The sequence below is a fragment of the Alligator mississippiensis genome, chromosome 1, assembly GCF_030867095.1.
Source record: "Alligator mississippiensis isolate rAllMis1 chromosome 1, rAllMis1, whole genome shotgun sequence".
In the NCBI taxonomy this organism is placed as follows: Eukaryota; Metazoa; Chordata; order Crocodylia; family Alligatoridae; genus Alligator; species Alligator mississippiensis.
Genome location: NC_081824.1, coordinates 181,332,149 through 181,346,308, shown reverse-complemented (window position 1 = coordinate 181,346,308; position 14,160 = coordinate 181,332,149). Strand labels below are relative to the sequence as shown.

General features: G+C 42.3%; 1 protein-coding gene across 4 annotated transcripts in view; it reads right to left on the bottom strand.

Annotated features, from left to right (window-relative positions):
• Window positions 1-14,160, bottom strand: part of NVL (nuclear VCP like) — a 65,396-nt gene that overhangs the window by 43,690 nt on the left and 7,546 nt on the right. For all 4 annotated transcript variants that reach the window (XM_059717509.1, XM_059717503.1, XM_019483128.2 and 1 more), the window contains exons 5-13: window positions 12,183-12,234; window positions 10,309-10,578; window positions 9,698-9,824; window positions 9,364-9,440; window positions 8,941-9,075; window positions 6,829-6,930; window positions 4,496-4,613; window positions 3,347-3,491; window positions 1,857-2,112 (exon numbers count right to left, since the gene is read on the bottom strand). In XM_059717509.1, the coding sequence (XP_059573492.1) occupies window positions 1,857-2,112; window positions 3,347-3,491; window positions 4,496-4,613; window positions 6,829-6,930; window positions 8,941-9,075; window positions 9,364-9,440; window positions 9,698-9,824; window positions 10,309-10,578; window positions 12,183-12,218 (1,266 nt within the window). In that variant the 5' untranslated portion in view covers window positions 12,219-12,234. The remainder of the gene's footprint in view (window positions 1-1,856; window positions 2,113-3,346; window positions 3,492-4,495; window positions 4,614-6,828; window positions 6,931-8,940; window positions 9,076-9,363; window positions 9,441-9,697; window positions 9,825-10,308; window positions 10,579-12,182; window positions 12,235-14,160) is intronic.

Here is a 14,160-nt window from a genome sequence, read left to right as displayed (position 1 = left end):
CAGATTTTAGTTGCTTGGGTTCCCAAGAGGATCTTGTTGCAGAAAATATTATTTGATGTTTGTTAAGGGTGTTTTAAAGGATAGTCACTGAATTAAAAGTTTTGCCAGCATCTTCCATTTTTCAAAGAAAAGCACAGCACTTTCAGATGTGAATTAACTCGGTGTGAATGCTTGGTTTGTGTAAATGGGATCAAATATTACATAAGTTGTTTTCTGCAATGAACTTAAAATTGCTGTTTTGAAGTAACTCCTAAAATTAGCAAAATAATTCCTAAAACTGAATTAGTTGATGTTGACCTCAGGGCAGTCGTTAGAATTGGGTTCGTTGTTGCGATTAGTTTTCTGAAAAACAGAAAACCCCTTTGATCATGCTGATGTGAGTTACAGCTGTTTGCTTTAACTCAGTCCCATTCAGGAGATGTGTGACAGGCATGTAGCACAATTAATTTACTGCAGTGAAGCTGCTTCCCCCCCCCCACAAATATAAAAACAATTTTTTAATATTTAAGCAAGCAGTGAAGCTGCTTACTTTTTGACACTACCTCAAAAAGTGGAACAAAGTATAGATGTGAATTTTAGAACATTTTAAAGCATTAGCTGTTAAACTACAAGGCAAGACTTCCAGAAGCCTTTGCATAGTGCAGGAACAGAGCAACTAAATGTGCACAGCACATTCCTAGAAAGTTTCTAATGGAAGGATTTAGAATTCATAGGGCATAGGCGCCATTCAGATTCAATGATCACAACAGCCCTTGGCAGATATAACATTTATCATGCAATTAATGTGTTAATCGCACAATAAGTTGCAACATGCCACATGGTCAACCAATTTATCATAGAAAAAAAAAAAAAATGGCAAATGGATGTTTTCTATTTGTGTGGCAGGTTTGTATCACAGTTAAATTTGAATGTGTAGTATTGAATTCCCCAATCCTTAGCTGCCTACATCCCATACTCATGCAAGTCAGCTGTTGGCACACACCTCTTAAATACTGTGGGGCAAAGGAAGCTTGGCATTAGGGACTGGAACCCCATACCATGGCTCAAGGAATGCTAGCACTTACATCATTACAATCTGTTTAAGCTCAACCCCAATGGCAGGACCTTCTAGTTTTGGGATCAGGGATAAAATCTGCCAGGTCCCAACCGTGTGACTTAATGTCTGCCAGGGGCCAACGTCACCTCAAGCTACCCCATTATTTCATCACCAGGTTATTTGCAAAGGTTCTTACTTGCAACAGAGTCCCTGTTATGTCTCTAGCTGCTGCAAACAACCAACCAACTACTTTCTCTAGCTCATGCTATGTCACAGATCTAACCTTGAATAATTTTTAAAATGTTGCTTTCCTAAATGAGTTGTTGAATGACAATCACCAAATGAGATCAATCCTGAGCTGGTGAGATCAATTTGGAGAGGATCAGAGCCACAATCCAAGCCTAAGCATGTGCAAAAAAAATTAAGACCTAAAACATGTTGACATCATTTGATCTGTATTCGCCCATGTCTTGGGAACTGTTTGTTCAAGCAACCTCAAATCTGCACCAGTAGCTGTATCACCACCCCTCATAAGGCACAGTAGTTTTCAAACAAGCACCTAAAAAAAACAGCTGTTAAAGCATTAAACTAGTCTCAAAGTTTCCTATAGTGGTGCAACTGCCTCAAAAATGTTCACATAGTTTCTACAATTAATTAGGAAGTATTTTATTAACTGGAAAGATAAAAATTCTACATAAATATATAACATGCAAGCAAATATTGCTGTGATTAAAATGTGTTTACTACAGATTGAGCACAGAATCTTACAACCCTGAAGTAGTTTATTTTTAAGAAAGGAGAGTGTCAAAGGATCAAATACCTTTACAAGCTCTGGCTGCCTTTTGACTGGTACTTCTCCATTTTCAATGCTTTGTTCACTCACTGCTTTTCCAGCCTCTGTCTCCTTCCATTTTTGCCCTTCTGAATTTATCAGGACCCTGTTCACTGTGCACATGGCTGCCTCACGACAAAGTGCCATCAGATCTGCACCTACATAGCCTGGAGTCACGTGAGCCAAGTGATGAAAATCAAAAGATTCAGGGAGCTTAAGTTTTCGACACAATGTCTGTAGAATTCTGTTCAAAAGAAAAAGAAAAAAAACCCACCATACAAATAATCCTTGCAGCGATTTTCCCTCCTATCTAAAAACATAATTATTCAGTCAGTCCTTTTGACTGGATCTTAGCAGTGCAATAGCATAATAATTCAGCTGTAACTCAATTTAAAGTTACTCAAAGCTGAGAATCACAAGTCACATAGTCTCCAGATACATAAATCTCAGTCACGCGATCTTATTTAAATTTTAAGAATCAGTTCAGTTGAGTATACTGTAACAGGGGTTTTCAACCTTTTTTTAAGAAGTGTACCCTTTGTGGCTGGATGGAGTGGCAGGTGGCCTGTGGGGCCTGACCCCACACACAGGGGTCCTCAGGGCCTGGCCCCACGAACACCCAGCCCAGGCCAGCCCTGCGCTGCAGGCTCTTCCCGTGGGATGGTGGCCTGGGCCCTTCTCCTCCCCTCCCCTCCCAGGGTCCAAGGCACTCACAAGTTGAAGGCAGAAGCCACCAGCATCAACAGCACAGGAGCCAGTCAGGGCCTCCTCCCAAGCATGGCACCTCCCCCTGCCTCTGCTCACACCCAGCCAATTGTCAGCAGAACCACGGAGCCACACGTGATCGGCCCTGGGAAAGTAGTGGGTGGTGGCGCAGGGTGGTGGATGGTGTTGGCAGCCACCATGTAAGCCCCCGCCCTCCCCCACCCCTGTATCCGGCTGGCAGCCCAGAGAGGCAGTTGTGCCCTAGCTCCCCCTGGTCCTGCTCCTGGGAGGTGGTGGCTGTGCTCTGTCCCTGCCCACCTGCACATACCCCCTAGGACCTTTCAAAGTACCCCCAGGGGTACGCATACCCCTGGTTGACAACCCCTATACTATAATAAAATGACAGCTTTGTTATATTTTTTGGAAAAAAATAACACTGAGCTTAAAAAAATAAATAAATAAGCAACGGTCTCAACTAAGGGACCCACTGAGATTTTGACTTTACTTGCATTCCTGCACATGATGTGTTCTATCTAGTCCATCCTGAAGAAGCACCCTATTTTGGTTTACAGAACAAAAATGAGGTCTAGTGCAAGGGCCAGCCTTACCTGGATAAGTTTAAGTAAAAGGCATTTAGTCTTTAAGAAGACTACCTCTAATTGGGCAAGGAAGATTTAAAAAAAAAAAAAAAAAAAAAAGTTCAGAAGCCTTTAAAATTTGTTTACTCATTTTTAACAGCTCTACTGAAGAAGCCAAGACCTACTGAAACATACTTTTCTCTAGCTGCTTCATCAGGAATCCCTAGACAAATTTCTCGATCAAATCTTCCAGCTCGCCTCAGTGCTGGATCTAGCGAGTCTGGCCTGTTAGTGGCTCCAATGACTAGGACCTGAGCAGAAGCCGGCAAATTGTTCAGATCTGAGGAAGGAAGGGAAGAAGGAAGAAAACAAATAAGTACTCACGGTATTGTATCTTCAGATTATCACTGTTTATTTTATTCTAGTTAAAAATCCATGCTGCAGGAAGTTACTCCTGATAGGTGAAAATAATATTTGCTGCTATGCTGAACTGCCAGCAATCCATTCCCCACCCCAGTTTTAACCATTTCTCTTTATTTTCACTAATAAGTTTTTGCACTGCACTATCACAGGCAGATATTTGTATGGGAAAGTATTTTGTGACATTCTTTATTTTGCTTTCCCAAAAACAAGATGCATGTGGTATGCAAGAAAATAAAGTAAAATATTTTTCCAGGTCATGGTCTAAGCTGACTGCCTGAAATGGCTTGCTTACTCTCAGCCAGCCCACTGGCTGCTGCTGGCAAAGTTAGTTTTAACTCATTCACTGCCACTGCCAAATTGACAGCAGCTTTTTGCTGCTCAGCCAAAGCTACTGCCAATTCAGCAGCAGTTGAGAAAAGGCAAAATTAACTGACACTGCAGAGTATACTCTGCCCTCTCTCTCTCTGAAGCCAGAGAGCAAAGCAGACCCCCTGCAGCCACTACAGTTCCAAATGCAGCTAATTTCAGCATTTCCATCCTTCAACTCCAGCACAGATTTCAGCTTTCCCCAAATAATATACAGGAGTAATTCCCCCTCATATTGAAAAAAAATACCCTAAGGGTAAAATACCACATATATTTCTAGAACATGTAACACAGAACAGGAAGTTAATACCACTATATCCCCAGAAATTAAGACTGTTATACTGGATTTGCAAGGGTCCTTTAAGGTAACAAAGAATTTAAATGAAAGGGATTTTGGCTGGGGCACCAGAGTTAACAACCCTTGTTCCTAAATGAATGCCACAGGATTTTCAATCATCCCAGCTAGCTAAAATCAGAGAAATTAAAATGAAGACAGAACTGGATTTCAGAAGAAAGGCTAGGTTTTAGAAAAAAAAAATTATTCTTGAAACTGACCATCCATGCAGGTTAGTAACTGGGCCACAATTCTTCGCTCCATGTCTTTCGATGCAACTTCCCTCTTTGGGGTGATAGCATCAATCTCATCTATGAAAAGGATGCATGGTGCATTGGACTAGGAACAAGAACATCACCATAATCACTATAAACACACACAGCATATTACAAACATTGCAACAAATTTAAGGAAAGGGGTTTCCAGTTTAAAAGTTAAGAAAATATTACTGCATATGCTGCCATTTACTCTGAACAACAGCCCTGTGCCAAAATAACCATAAATAATCCTTATCTATTTTTATTTTCCATCACTGGAACAACCAAATATAGAATAGAATTGTGCATAAGGCATGAGATTTTTCTTTAAAATATATAATTATGGTCTATAGATCCTGCACTCCAGCAATCACTTTTTCATTTGAAAAAGTCATATTTACTTGCATATCACATGCCCTACATAGCTTTATGAACAAAGAGCATGGCTGAATGCTGGCCCCAGGAAGGAGGGGCAGAGCTCTCTCCTCAACATCACTCATCATCAGAACTACAGTTCTACTGTTCAGTGGCTGTAATATGGTTAAAACTACCTGTAACCCTGAAGCACTCCGATTCTCCCTCCTGGGCAAATCATTACCTGCTTTGATTACTGTGCAGAGAATTAGCTCCCACACTTAAAAAGCATACCTATTTTGCAGGGCTGATTTTTTGGAAAAAAGGTGCACGTAGTATGAGAGTAAATATGATGTTCAAGTTCAAGAATATCTGAACCAGCTAACTTCTTAGCACTGATACTGTGGTATCTGGAACGCTACCAGTACTAGCTGTGCAATGGAATAAGAAGGAATGGCAAAAGATCAATGGAAAATTTATTTGCCAGTTCTGAGATTAGAAGATAGCCTCTTGACTGTAATCTGAGTTAAAGCAGGAAGTATATAAATCATAATAAGGTTTTATAAACCTTTTGTTCCCGAATTCACTGTTCTTAAAAGGTCAATATTAATCAAAAGCAGCACTTGCAGGACTCCCTGAATCACCTATGTGCTTAACAAACTCTAAAGCTAAAAATGTGTATTGAAGGCCAACTCTTCCCTCCTGGATAGAGAGGCATTTATGGACTTGAACAGACAAACTTTCAGAGTTTAAAAGCAGAACTCCACAGCCATCAGGCCAATGCAGTATTATTTCTCTGAGTCCCTCAGAATAACTGATATAGCATGAACATTATTTTGCTAAGAGGGTATCATAGAACAAAAGGCAGTTTTATTCATGAGAAGCAACCTCTGAAAAACCACCTTAAAAAAAACAACAAAAACAACAAGCATCAGTGGCTTAAAAAAAAAAGCCAGAGAACTTTTTTTTAACAAGTCAAAACATGCTGCACACAATAAGTATCCTTAAGAAAATAATACTGTTAAGAGTTAAGGCAAGACCATGTAAACTCAAAGGATATTTAAAAACTTTTACTGACTATTTTATTCCATAGTTTAGTTATTTACTTATTGTTTGCACGAATGGAGTTTTATGATAAAATATTACACCTTGGCTTCAGATTAAGGTAGAAGGCAACGTGACACTTTGGTATTGCTGCTCTCCCAGCATCCCCCTGAAGAACAATGGTATATGTCCCCAGCTTAGTGGTGATGGAATGGAATGGGATGGGAAAACAGAATATTTTCTTAATATACCTTATGGAAGACTCTCTCAGATAATAGGATACCAGAGATTTTATTTACATGTTAAAAATCACTATGTGAAAGCACCCTAACTACTCATGCTGTTCTTGATGACAAGAAAAGAACAAGGTGGCTTACACAAAACTCCTCGCACATCAGTGTTTGATCATAATCAACCCATCCTGTAATATGGAAATACTGTTGTTTTTAAAGGCAGCTCACACATAGGAAAATTTTGATCTTAACTTTTTCTCCTTGGATTCATAACTCTGCCTGCAGTCTCTTCTTTCATACTAAAAATCACTGTGTCCAAATCAGTTCTAAGAGATATCAGCTTCATAAAGCATAATATACTGCCCCAGCACAAATAAAAGCCAAGTATTTTAAGTAGTGAATTGCCATGGACAGCAGCCTATACTTTAATATTAGTTTTGTCATCTTTAAAAGATGAAAGTGCATTGTTGGTTGCATTTTGTAAAGGTCCAAGCACAGCAGGGTCCGTATCCACTACTATGGATGCCTCCCGGCTCTAGAACGCTACTAATAAATACTAACAAGTTGTTCAAATTCAAACTGCAGCAATGGAACATGTAGATTTAAAATGTTAAGGAACTAAGGCACAAGCAATTTTATGATGAGAACACTGCCAGCTTGCCATACCACAGCATGTTCAAACAATTCTCTCAGCTTCTGTTCAGATTCCCCTGACACTCCTGACACCATCTCAGTAGCTGCTACTTTGAGGATTGGTAGTTCAAGCTCCTAAAAATAGGCAAGGAAAAATAAAAAAAAATACCTGTTATGAAACCTCCAGAACGTAGAAATATCACCCCCCACTTCCAAGCAAAACAATTTCCTTGAAAAAGTTATATAGACCAGGTATTTAAGATTGTGTCTTGTTTATGGAATCTGTGTAAAGGACCTGATATGGTACTTTCCTCATTTCCAGAAAATCTGAGCAGTACTGCATTAAAGATCACTGAATCTCTAGCCTCCCATTTTAAGAGCTAAATAGCATTGCTGCTGATCAGGAAAGAGTTGGCATACTGATGCCTGATCCCCAAGAAGAATCCTGATGTCAATGTTAGAGAGTAAATCTTCAAACTCTTTTTGATCTGGTAAACCTCCAACACATAAATAAATAAATATTATGGTATTAAATTAATCCAAGTTGTCTAACAGCTACCATATTAGGATAGTTTTTATATTTAAATTTAAAATGGGAATATTTTGACATAGATATTATACATGAACTATGCATACATACAGAGATTATATCTACACACACACACACACACACACTTAGATCTCTCTCTCTCATGTATAATATCCAAGCCTAAATATTCACATTTTAAATCTGAAAAGGGCACAGTCAACTTGTTTCAATAAAAGTTTGAGAGGTTCTGAACCTTTCTGAAGCTTTTGAAGAAAAAATGCTGTGCCCTGTTAATAATTTATATATAACGTTTAAACCTAAAAAATTATAACCTGTGGCCATTTCAGTAAAATATTAAAATCGAAAAAGAAAGCCCTGATAATAGGGAGCCTCCATTTATGCTCAGAAGAGGTGAAAAGGTAGGAACACTGCAAATGCCACAGTGCCACCAAGCTCTCTCTACCCTGATTTGCAGATGTCCTCCATAGGGGAAATGGCAGCTTCAACATAACAATCTTTGATGCTTTCTATTAACAGTTTAAAAAAGGATACAAGGGAGGAATTCTTGTGGGTGATATATTTTATTGGACTAAGCACTTGATCCAAGTAAAAGATATCACCCATGAGAATCATCGCCTCTTGCATAGGTCTTGGATCATCACAGCACCAACATCACATCAATACTAGCAAATAAATAAATAAATAAATAAATAAATAAATGTAATTTGCTGTGAGAACTTTTTGATAAGGATAAAGACCAGCATCTTATTTGGTAAGAGCTAAGTGGTTGCCAAAGGGTAAATTCCAAGCTTGGACTAGAGGAGCTACTCCCTCAGGAGTCAGACTTGTCACAACATCCTACATGTGTTTCTGTTTTAAGGTCAGGCTTAAAACTGTTGGAGAAGAGTTTTGAATAATCAAACTAATCCAATATGTGGCCTGCTTGAAGTCTATCCCTTATCTTACTTCCTTGGAAGCATTTGCCAAAAATAAAATCCATCTCTTAATACTGAGACATCTCTTTTTGGCTGAAAGACACATTAAGGTTAGATTCAGACTGCATTGCTGTTACTTAACTTCTAATGAATGTGTGTTATTCAGGAAGGAGACAAGAGAAATCATTCTTCTCTTGACTTTTATTTAGTCTAGGGGTGTCACACTTGTCTTGTGCATGAGGCTGCATCCAGACTGCAGGGTTGTTCACACACTGAATCCAGCCCAGAGTACAGGGTAGCTGTGATAGCCACTGTGGCATCAGCAAGTCAAGTGGCCATGGACCAGGAGGGCACCTGCCATGGTGGAGGTGGCACAAGTAGCTGGGGTCAGGCAGCTGCAGGCAACAGGGCTGCATTACCAAACCCTCACTCACCCCTCAATAGCCCTGTCCACCAGGGCCCTAGATTCTGCAGCAGACCTTGCCTACCACTAGCCAGGGCCTGAATTCTGTGGCCCACCAGTAACCCAGCAGGGTGAAATGGAGTGGCTTTGAGACAGATATGGCCCACAGACCCCTGTGTTTTATACCCCTAATCTAGTCTATAACAAAGGTGGATTCTTTCCCCTCTACCTGACCCAATTATGATTAAAGGCAGACATGAGAAACAAAGCCATCTCACCCCAGCAATTGCCTGTGCTAGTAGTGTCTTTCCACATCCTGGTGGTCCATGTAAAAGAAATCCCCGAGGTGGGACCACACCTAAGTGGTTGTAGACTTCAGGGTGACGTACGTGTATCAGCATTTTACAGACTTCCTGAAAGGAATAAGAAACTCCCATTCTGACAGAAGAAAATTAAGTTACACATGACAATGCTGATCACAGAAACTAAATTCTGTGTCACTATCTTACTTCAGTGGTCATGAGAGAGGTGAATCAGGGTGAAGGTCTATGACGAGCCCTACTGCTCTATGTGAGAGAGAACTGTGGATATTTCCAAGCAAAATCAGCATTGTTCTCTCATTCAACATACCAAGATTCTCCCCACTTCGTTCTCTATTCCGCAAACACCCTTAATAGGTTTTAATAAAAATCAAGACTAACCTTCAGCGTTTCATCATTGCCTCCCACATCTTCAAATTTCACTGAAGGGTGAAGCAACTCTGGTCCTTTAGATTTAGCTAAAGAAAGAAAAGAAAAAACTGAATTACTGAAAATGTGGACATACTAACAGTAATGGTGGATTTTAACCGCAAATAAAAAGACACCAACATTAACACTTGGATTATACAGATCAAATTGCATATTTATCTAATAATCAAAGTACTTAAATATTCCACAAGGGCTAAATTCCTTACTGAATTTTTTCAGACTCAAGTACCACAGCTACCTGGCAGGTGCATGCTTGGAAAGCCACTCAAAAAATAACAGCTTTCACCTTTCTGCTTACGCAGTGCGGATTGTATTTCACCATCTACATCCTGGGAATCCTCTTTCCTTCGTCTTTCTCGCTTACCCTTTGTCTTCCTTCTTTCACTCTCCAAAAGAGAGAAATCTTTTGATTTCTAGATCACAAGAAAACAGAATGCAGCAATCAATCTAAAAGGGGAGGCTCGGGTAAATCCCTTCTTGCATGCAAATTACTTTATTACTTTGTTTTTTATTAAAAACCAGTGACAACGATTTTCATCTTTTTCCAACAAAGGATTGTATAAATATTACCAAAGCAAACAAATGATCCAAGAACAAAGGCTTAATACAAGCTATTGCTTTTTACGGATCGAAAAATTATCAAAAAACCTCACATTGTTTCATTTATCACTGAAATGCAGTTACCTCCAGGGTTAAACAGACTAGCTATATAAATAAAAACAAGTGTGTATTTCACACTAGAGGCTCATGTTTTTTAAAATGTACAAACTTTCCTCTGAGGCAGGGTGTAGATGACAGTTTTGTTCTACATATTGACCTTCAAATGACTATCAAATAAGGTAGGAAATGTGTACATGCAACCTAGTTAAATGTTATCAGGTCTGTAAGACACAATACCTCAGAAATCAGTTTTTCTTCATTTCCTTCCTCACAAAGGTCAGTGAAAAAGTCCACATCTTTTCTACTTGGGTTTTTATCAATAAACCAGCCACCTTCAGAGATTCTGGTCTCAAGAGGAGTTCCAGAGGTAAGGGCACTTGGTTGGGGTGCTGTCACTTGAACAGGGGTGCTTGTTTCTGTCAGCTCATTCTTTGGAGTTCCTGGGACAGAATCAGGATTTTCTTTCCGGTATAAGGTCAACAAGGAGCTGTTCATGTGATTCTGAGACTGAGGAATTCATGTGTTTAAAAGAAAGTTTAAAAACAAACAAACAAACAAAACAAAAACTTAGTAGGATGCAGAGATAGAACTTTAGTTTCTCACATTCAGAGCAGCATTTATTGGAAAAGTTGCACACAGGAACAATTCAACACACACCACTTGGCCCTTAGAAGTCTTGTTTACACTAGAAAGTACTCAATTGACAGCGTCTCCCACTCCTCAGTTGACTATGTAAGTACAGAAGTGTTGCATTTGCCCATTAGAAGACAAAAACTTTTGCAACTTGCACTGGAAGCTAAGTTTATCAACTGCGCGCTAGCATAGATGCAACTATCAGCTCTGCACCATTAACTGATGATAACTATCAGAATGGATACTTCTCTCAGTCAGCAAAGCTTTCAGAGCTTACTGGTCAAGTTCTCTCTCTGCCTTCTGCCCCTGCCCTCCAAAAGTTTGCCTCCCTCAGAAATAGCCCCAACCCATAGTCCTGCCATAGTCTTCTCAGGAAAATAACTTCATGTCCTCAGCTGGGAAACCACCTGCAAATTGCTAGTTCTGGTTGTACTCCTATCCACACCTCAGCCCCAATTACCTCCCTCTATGGAGTTCTAGCCTATCTTCCCTACTTGGGAGGGACAATTAACACCACATCCAAGGTCTGTTCAGGCCTTTCCTTCAGGCCACAGTTTTATTCTTCCAACTCAAAACTCAAAGTGGCACACACAAAGTTGCTCCTCTTCTCAAAGCAGGCTGCAGGGGCCCAACAGCCTGTCTCCCTGCTGCTATGGGGGCCTACCGTGGGCCCACTGCTACCTGTAGCACTTCCCCAACTGAGTCACTTAATGGCTTTCATGATCAATTGTCTATTCTCAGATGAAAAGCAGCTGATGAGTCATGAGAGGCTGGGCCTGCTCCACTTAAAGGGCAATGCCCTGTGACACCTGCCCTTAGCTATGCTCTCCTTCCCATCCTTAGTAATGCCTCAGACTTGGTCTATATCACTTCTCGGCCAGTAAAACTACTGATGAGTTGTCATCCAATATTTTCAGAGCCAGCATATCACCAAGAACAACTGAAACAGTAGAGGCAATTCTCATAGCTCTTCAGTTGCTATTCAAACTCCTCCCTCCCAGCCACATTAACAAGAGAGGAGTTAGAAACTTATAGGTTTAAATGCTGGCATTTACCACTTCCAGTCCTCAGGCTGCAGCCTCAACATATTACCTGGAGATTGCTGGATGCTGTGTCCATTCTGATGAGCTACTTGTGATGAATCAGAAAGCCACTAGGAAGGACAACAACTGGAGAGAGGCACAACCAAGCAGAAGGGTATGGCCAATGGGGAACACTGTGGGAAGTATGATTCCTAATATGCCCACTTAAAAAACAAACACCAGGTGGTAGCAGGAAAATACCTATTTCAAAATGCGTCTCTCACCAGCAATTGGATGAACTCTAAGCCACTGTTTGAGCCTCTTCATCTAAAGAGCATCTATTTATTCACAGTTAGATCTTAATATTCTTGGATGTTTTAGGTAAAGCAAACTGAGATTTGTAGAGCTACAAGGGTGTGTTAATTTGTATTATATATGGAGAAAAATATGACTTACTGGATGTTCTGGATAATCATCGTCCAACTCATCCATGGAGCTTTCTGTATTCCTTTATGAGAAAGGAGAGGAGACAGAAATGCTAAGTTTGGCTGCTGACAGACATGAACAGCCCCCTCCCCTCCCCCAAAAATACACTTTACCGGAAGCAGCAGTGTGTTACTTGGACCCAACTCTGCAGTGTCTGTATAGATTGGGTGCTTCAGCAGGGCTTTTTGGTGCACCCCCAGAGGGCCGGGGGGGGGGGGGGGGGGGAGGGGGGCTGTGCCCCCATATCTGCATGGTGGGGGCAGGCTGCAGCTGCAGGGTGGAGCTGGAACCAGGTCTGCAGTTCCCTGTCCCCAACAGAAGGCACTGGCTGCTGCAGCAGGAGCACAGAGCCGGCTCCCCCACTTGAGCGGGGGCTCCTAGCTGCAGCATGCACTCCTGGGGAGCAAGGGGGAACCGCAACCCCATATCCGTGCAGGGGGTGGGGGCAGGGCGGGTGCGTGCTGCAGGCTTGTGCTCCCCACCCTGTTGCCCTCCCCCAGGGCCTCCGCAGCGCAGAGTGTGACCCGGTATGGCAGGACACAGCGGGGCCGCACAGGAAAGCTGCTTGCCTCTGCAAGCTCCGTGCTGCCCCGGCCACACTTTCCCAGTGTGCACACAGGCAACAGCACAGGTTTGCTCGATGCTGCCCACACCTGCAGGGGAAGAGTGGTTACACGGTGCTTGCAGAGGCAAGCAGCTTTCCTATGTGGCCCCGCAGTTCCCTACCATATGCATGGCACATGGCACCAGTCTGTGGCATGTGTTGCCTGTAGCACCCATGCCAGACTCGCTCTGCACATTGGATCTGGCCTGTAGGGCTAATCTACTGGCCCTGGATCTAGCACATAGGCTGGTCTCGCATAGGCGCCACATACGGGCCAGTGTGGAGCATTCACTGCATCATTAGTGCTGCCTGTTCCCTCCCCAATCTGCTGCACATCCCACACAGACTGCCTGTGCTACTTGTGGTTGGCCACCCCTACTTTAGGGCCATATAGGTCAGAAACAGCACCCTGAATTTCACCCAGGAAACTGTTGGGAGCCAGTGTAGACTCTGTGTAACAGGTTGTTCTGTCTCTTTAACAGGAAATGGGTAGCCCTGTTGAGAGAGTCCATCTGTGGAGCTTTTGGTTAGCCAGGGACTATCCTGCTAGGAGCATTAAAAAGCTTCCAGAACTGTAAGCAAGAAAGGTGGAAGCAATCTGTGAGCAGAATAGTTTGGTACAGGAAAGGGCCAGGATGCTGTGCTGGAGCCAGAGCCAAAGGGTTCCTCTCCTGGTGCCTAAGAGACGGCAGAAGGACTTGATTTTGTTGGCTGAACCTGCTCAGCCTCAGCAAGAGGAGGCTGAGGGGGGACCTGGTGGCTGCCTACAAACTCATCAGGGGAGATCAACAGCAAATAGGTAGAGCCCTTTTCTCCCCAGCACCACCTGGGATGACAAGGAACAATGGTAATAAGCTGATGGAGAATAGGTTTAGGTTGGAGATCAGAAGGCAATTTTTTTACAGTTAAGGTGGCCAAAATCTGGAACCAACATCCCAGGGAAGTGGTCCTTATCCCTACCTTGGGCAAATTCAAGAAGAGGTTGGACGATCACCTGTCTGGGGTCTTGTGAACCCAGCATTCATTCCTGCCTGTGGCAGGGGGTCAGGCTAGACGATCTGTTCAGGTCCCTCCTGACCCTAGCTACTATGAAACTATGGGCAGGCCACGCCAAACCAGCCTCAGATGCAGTGCACAGGCACCATACACAGCAAATGCTAGAGGGGCTCCACACACTGGGCCAGGGCCAGCACATGCTGCATGTGATCTGCCTGCGTGTATTCAACCGGCATAACTGCAGGCCAGACGATAGGGCTCTATGGGCCAGATGTGGCCTACAAGCCATGTCTTTAATGGCCTTAGCTCAAAGCTTGGGAGACTTGGGTTTAATTCTCTGCTCTGCTG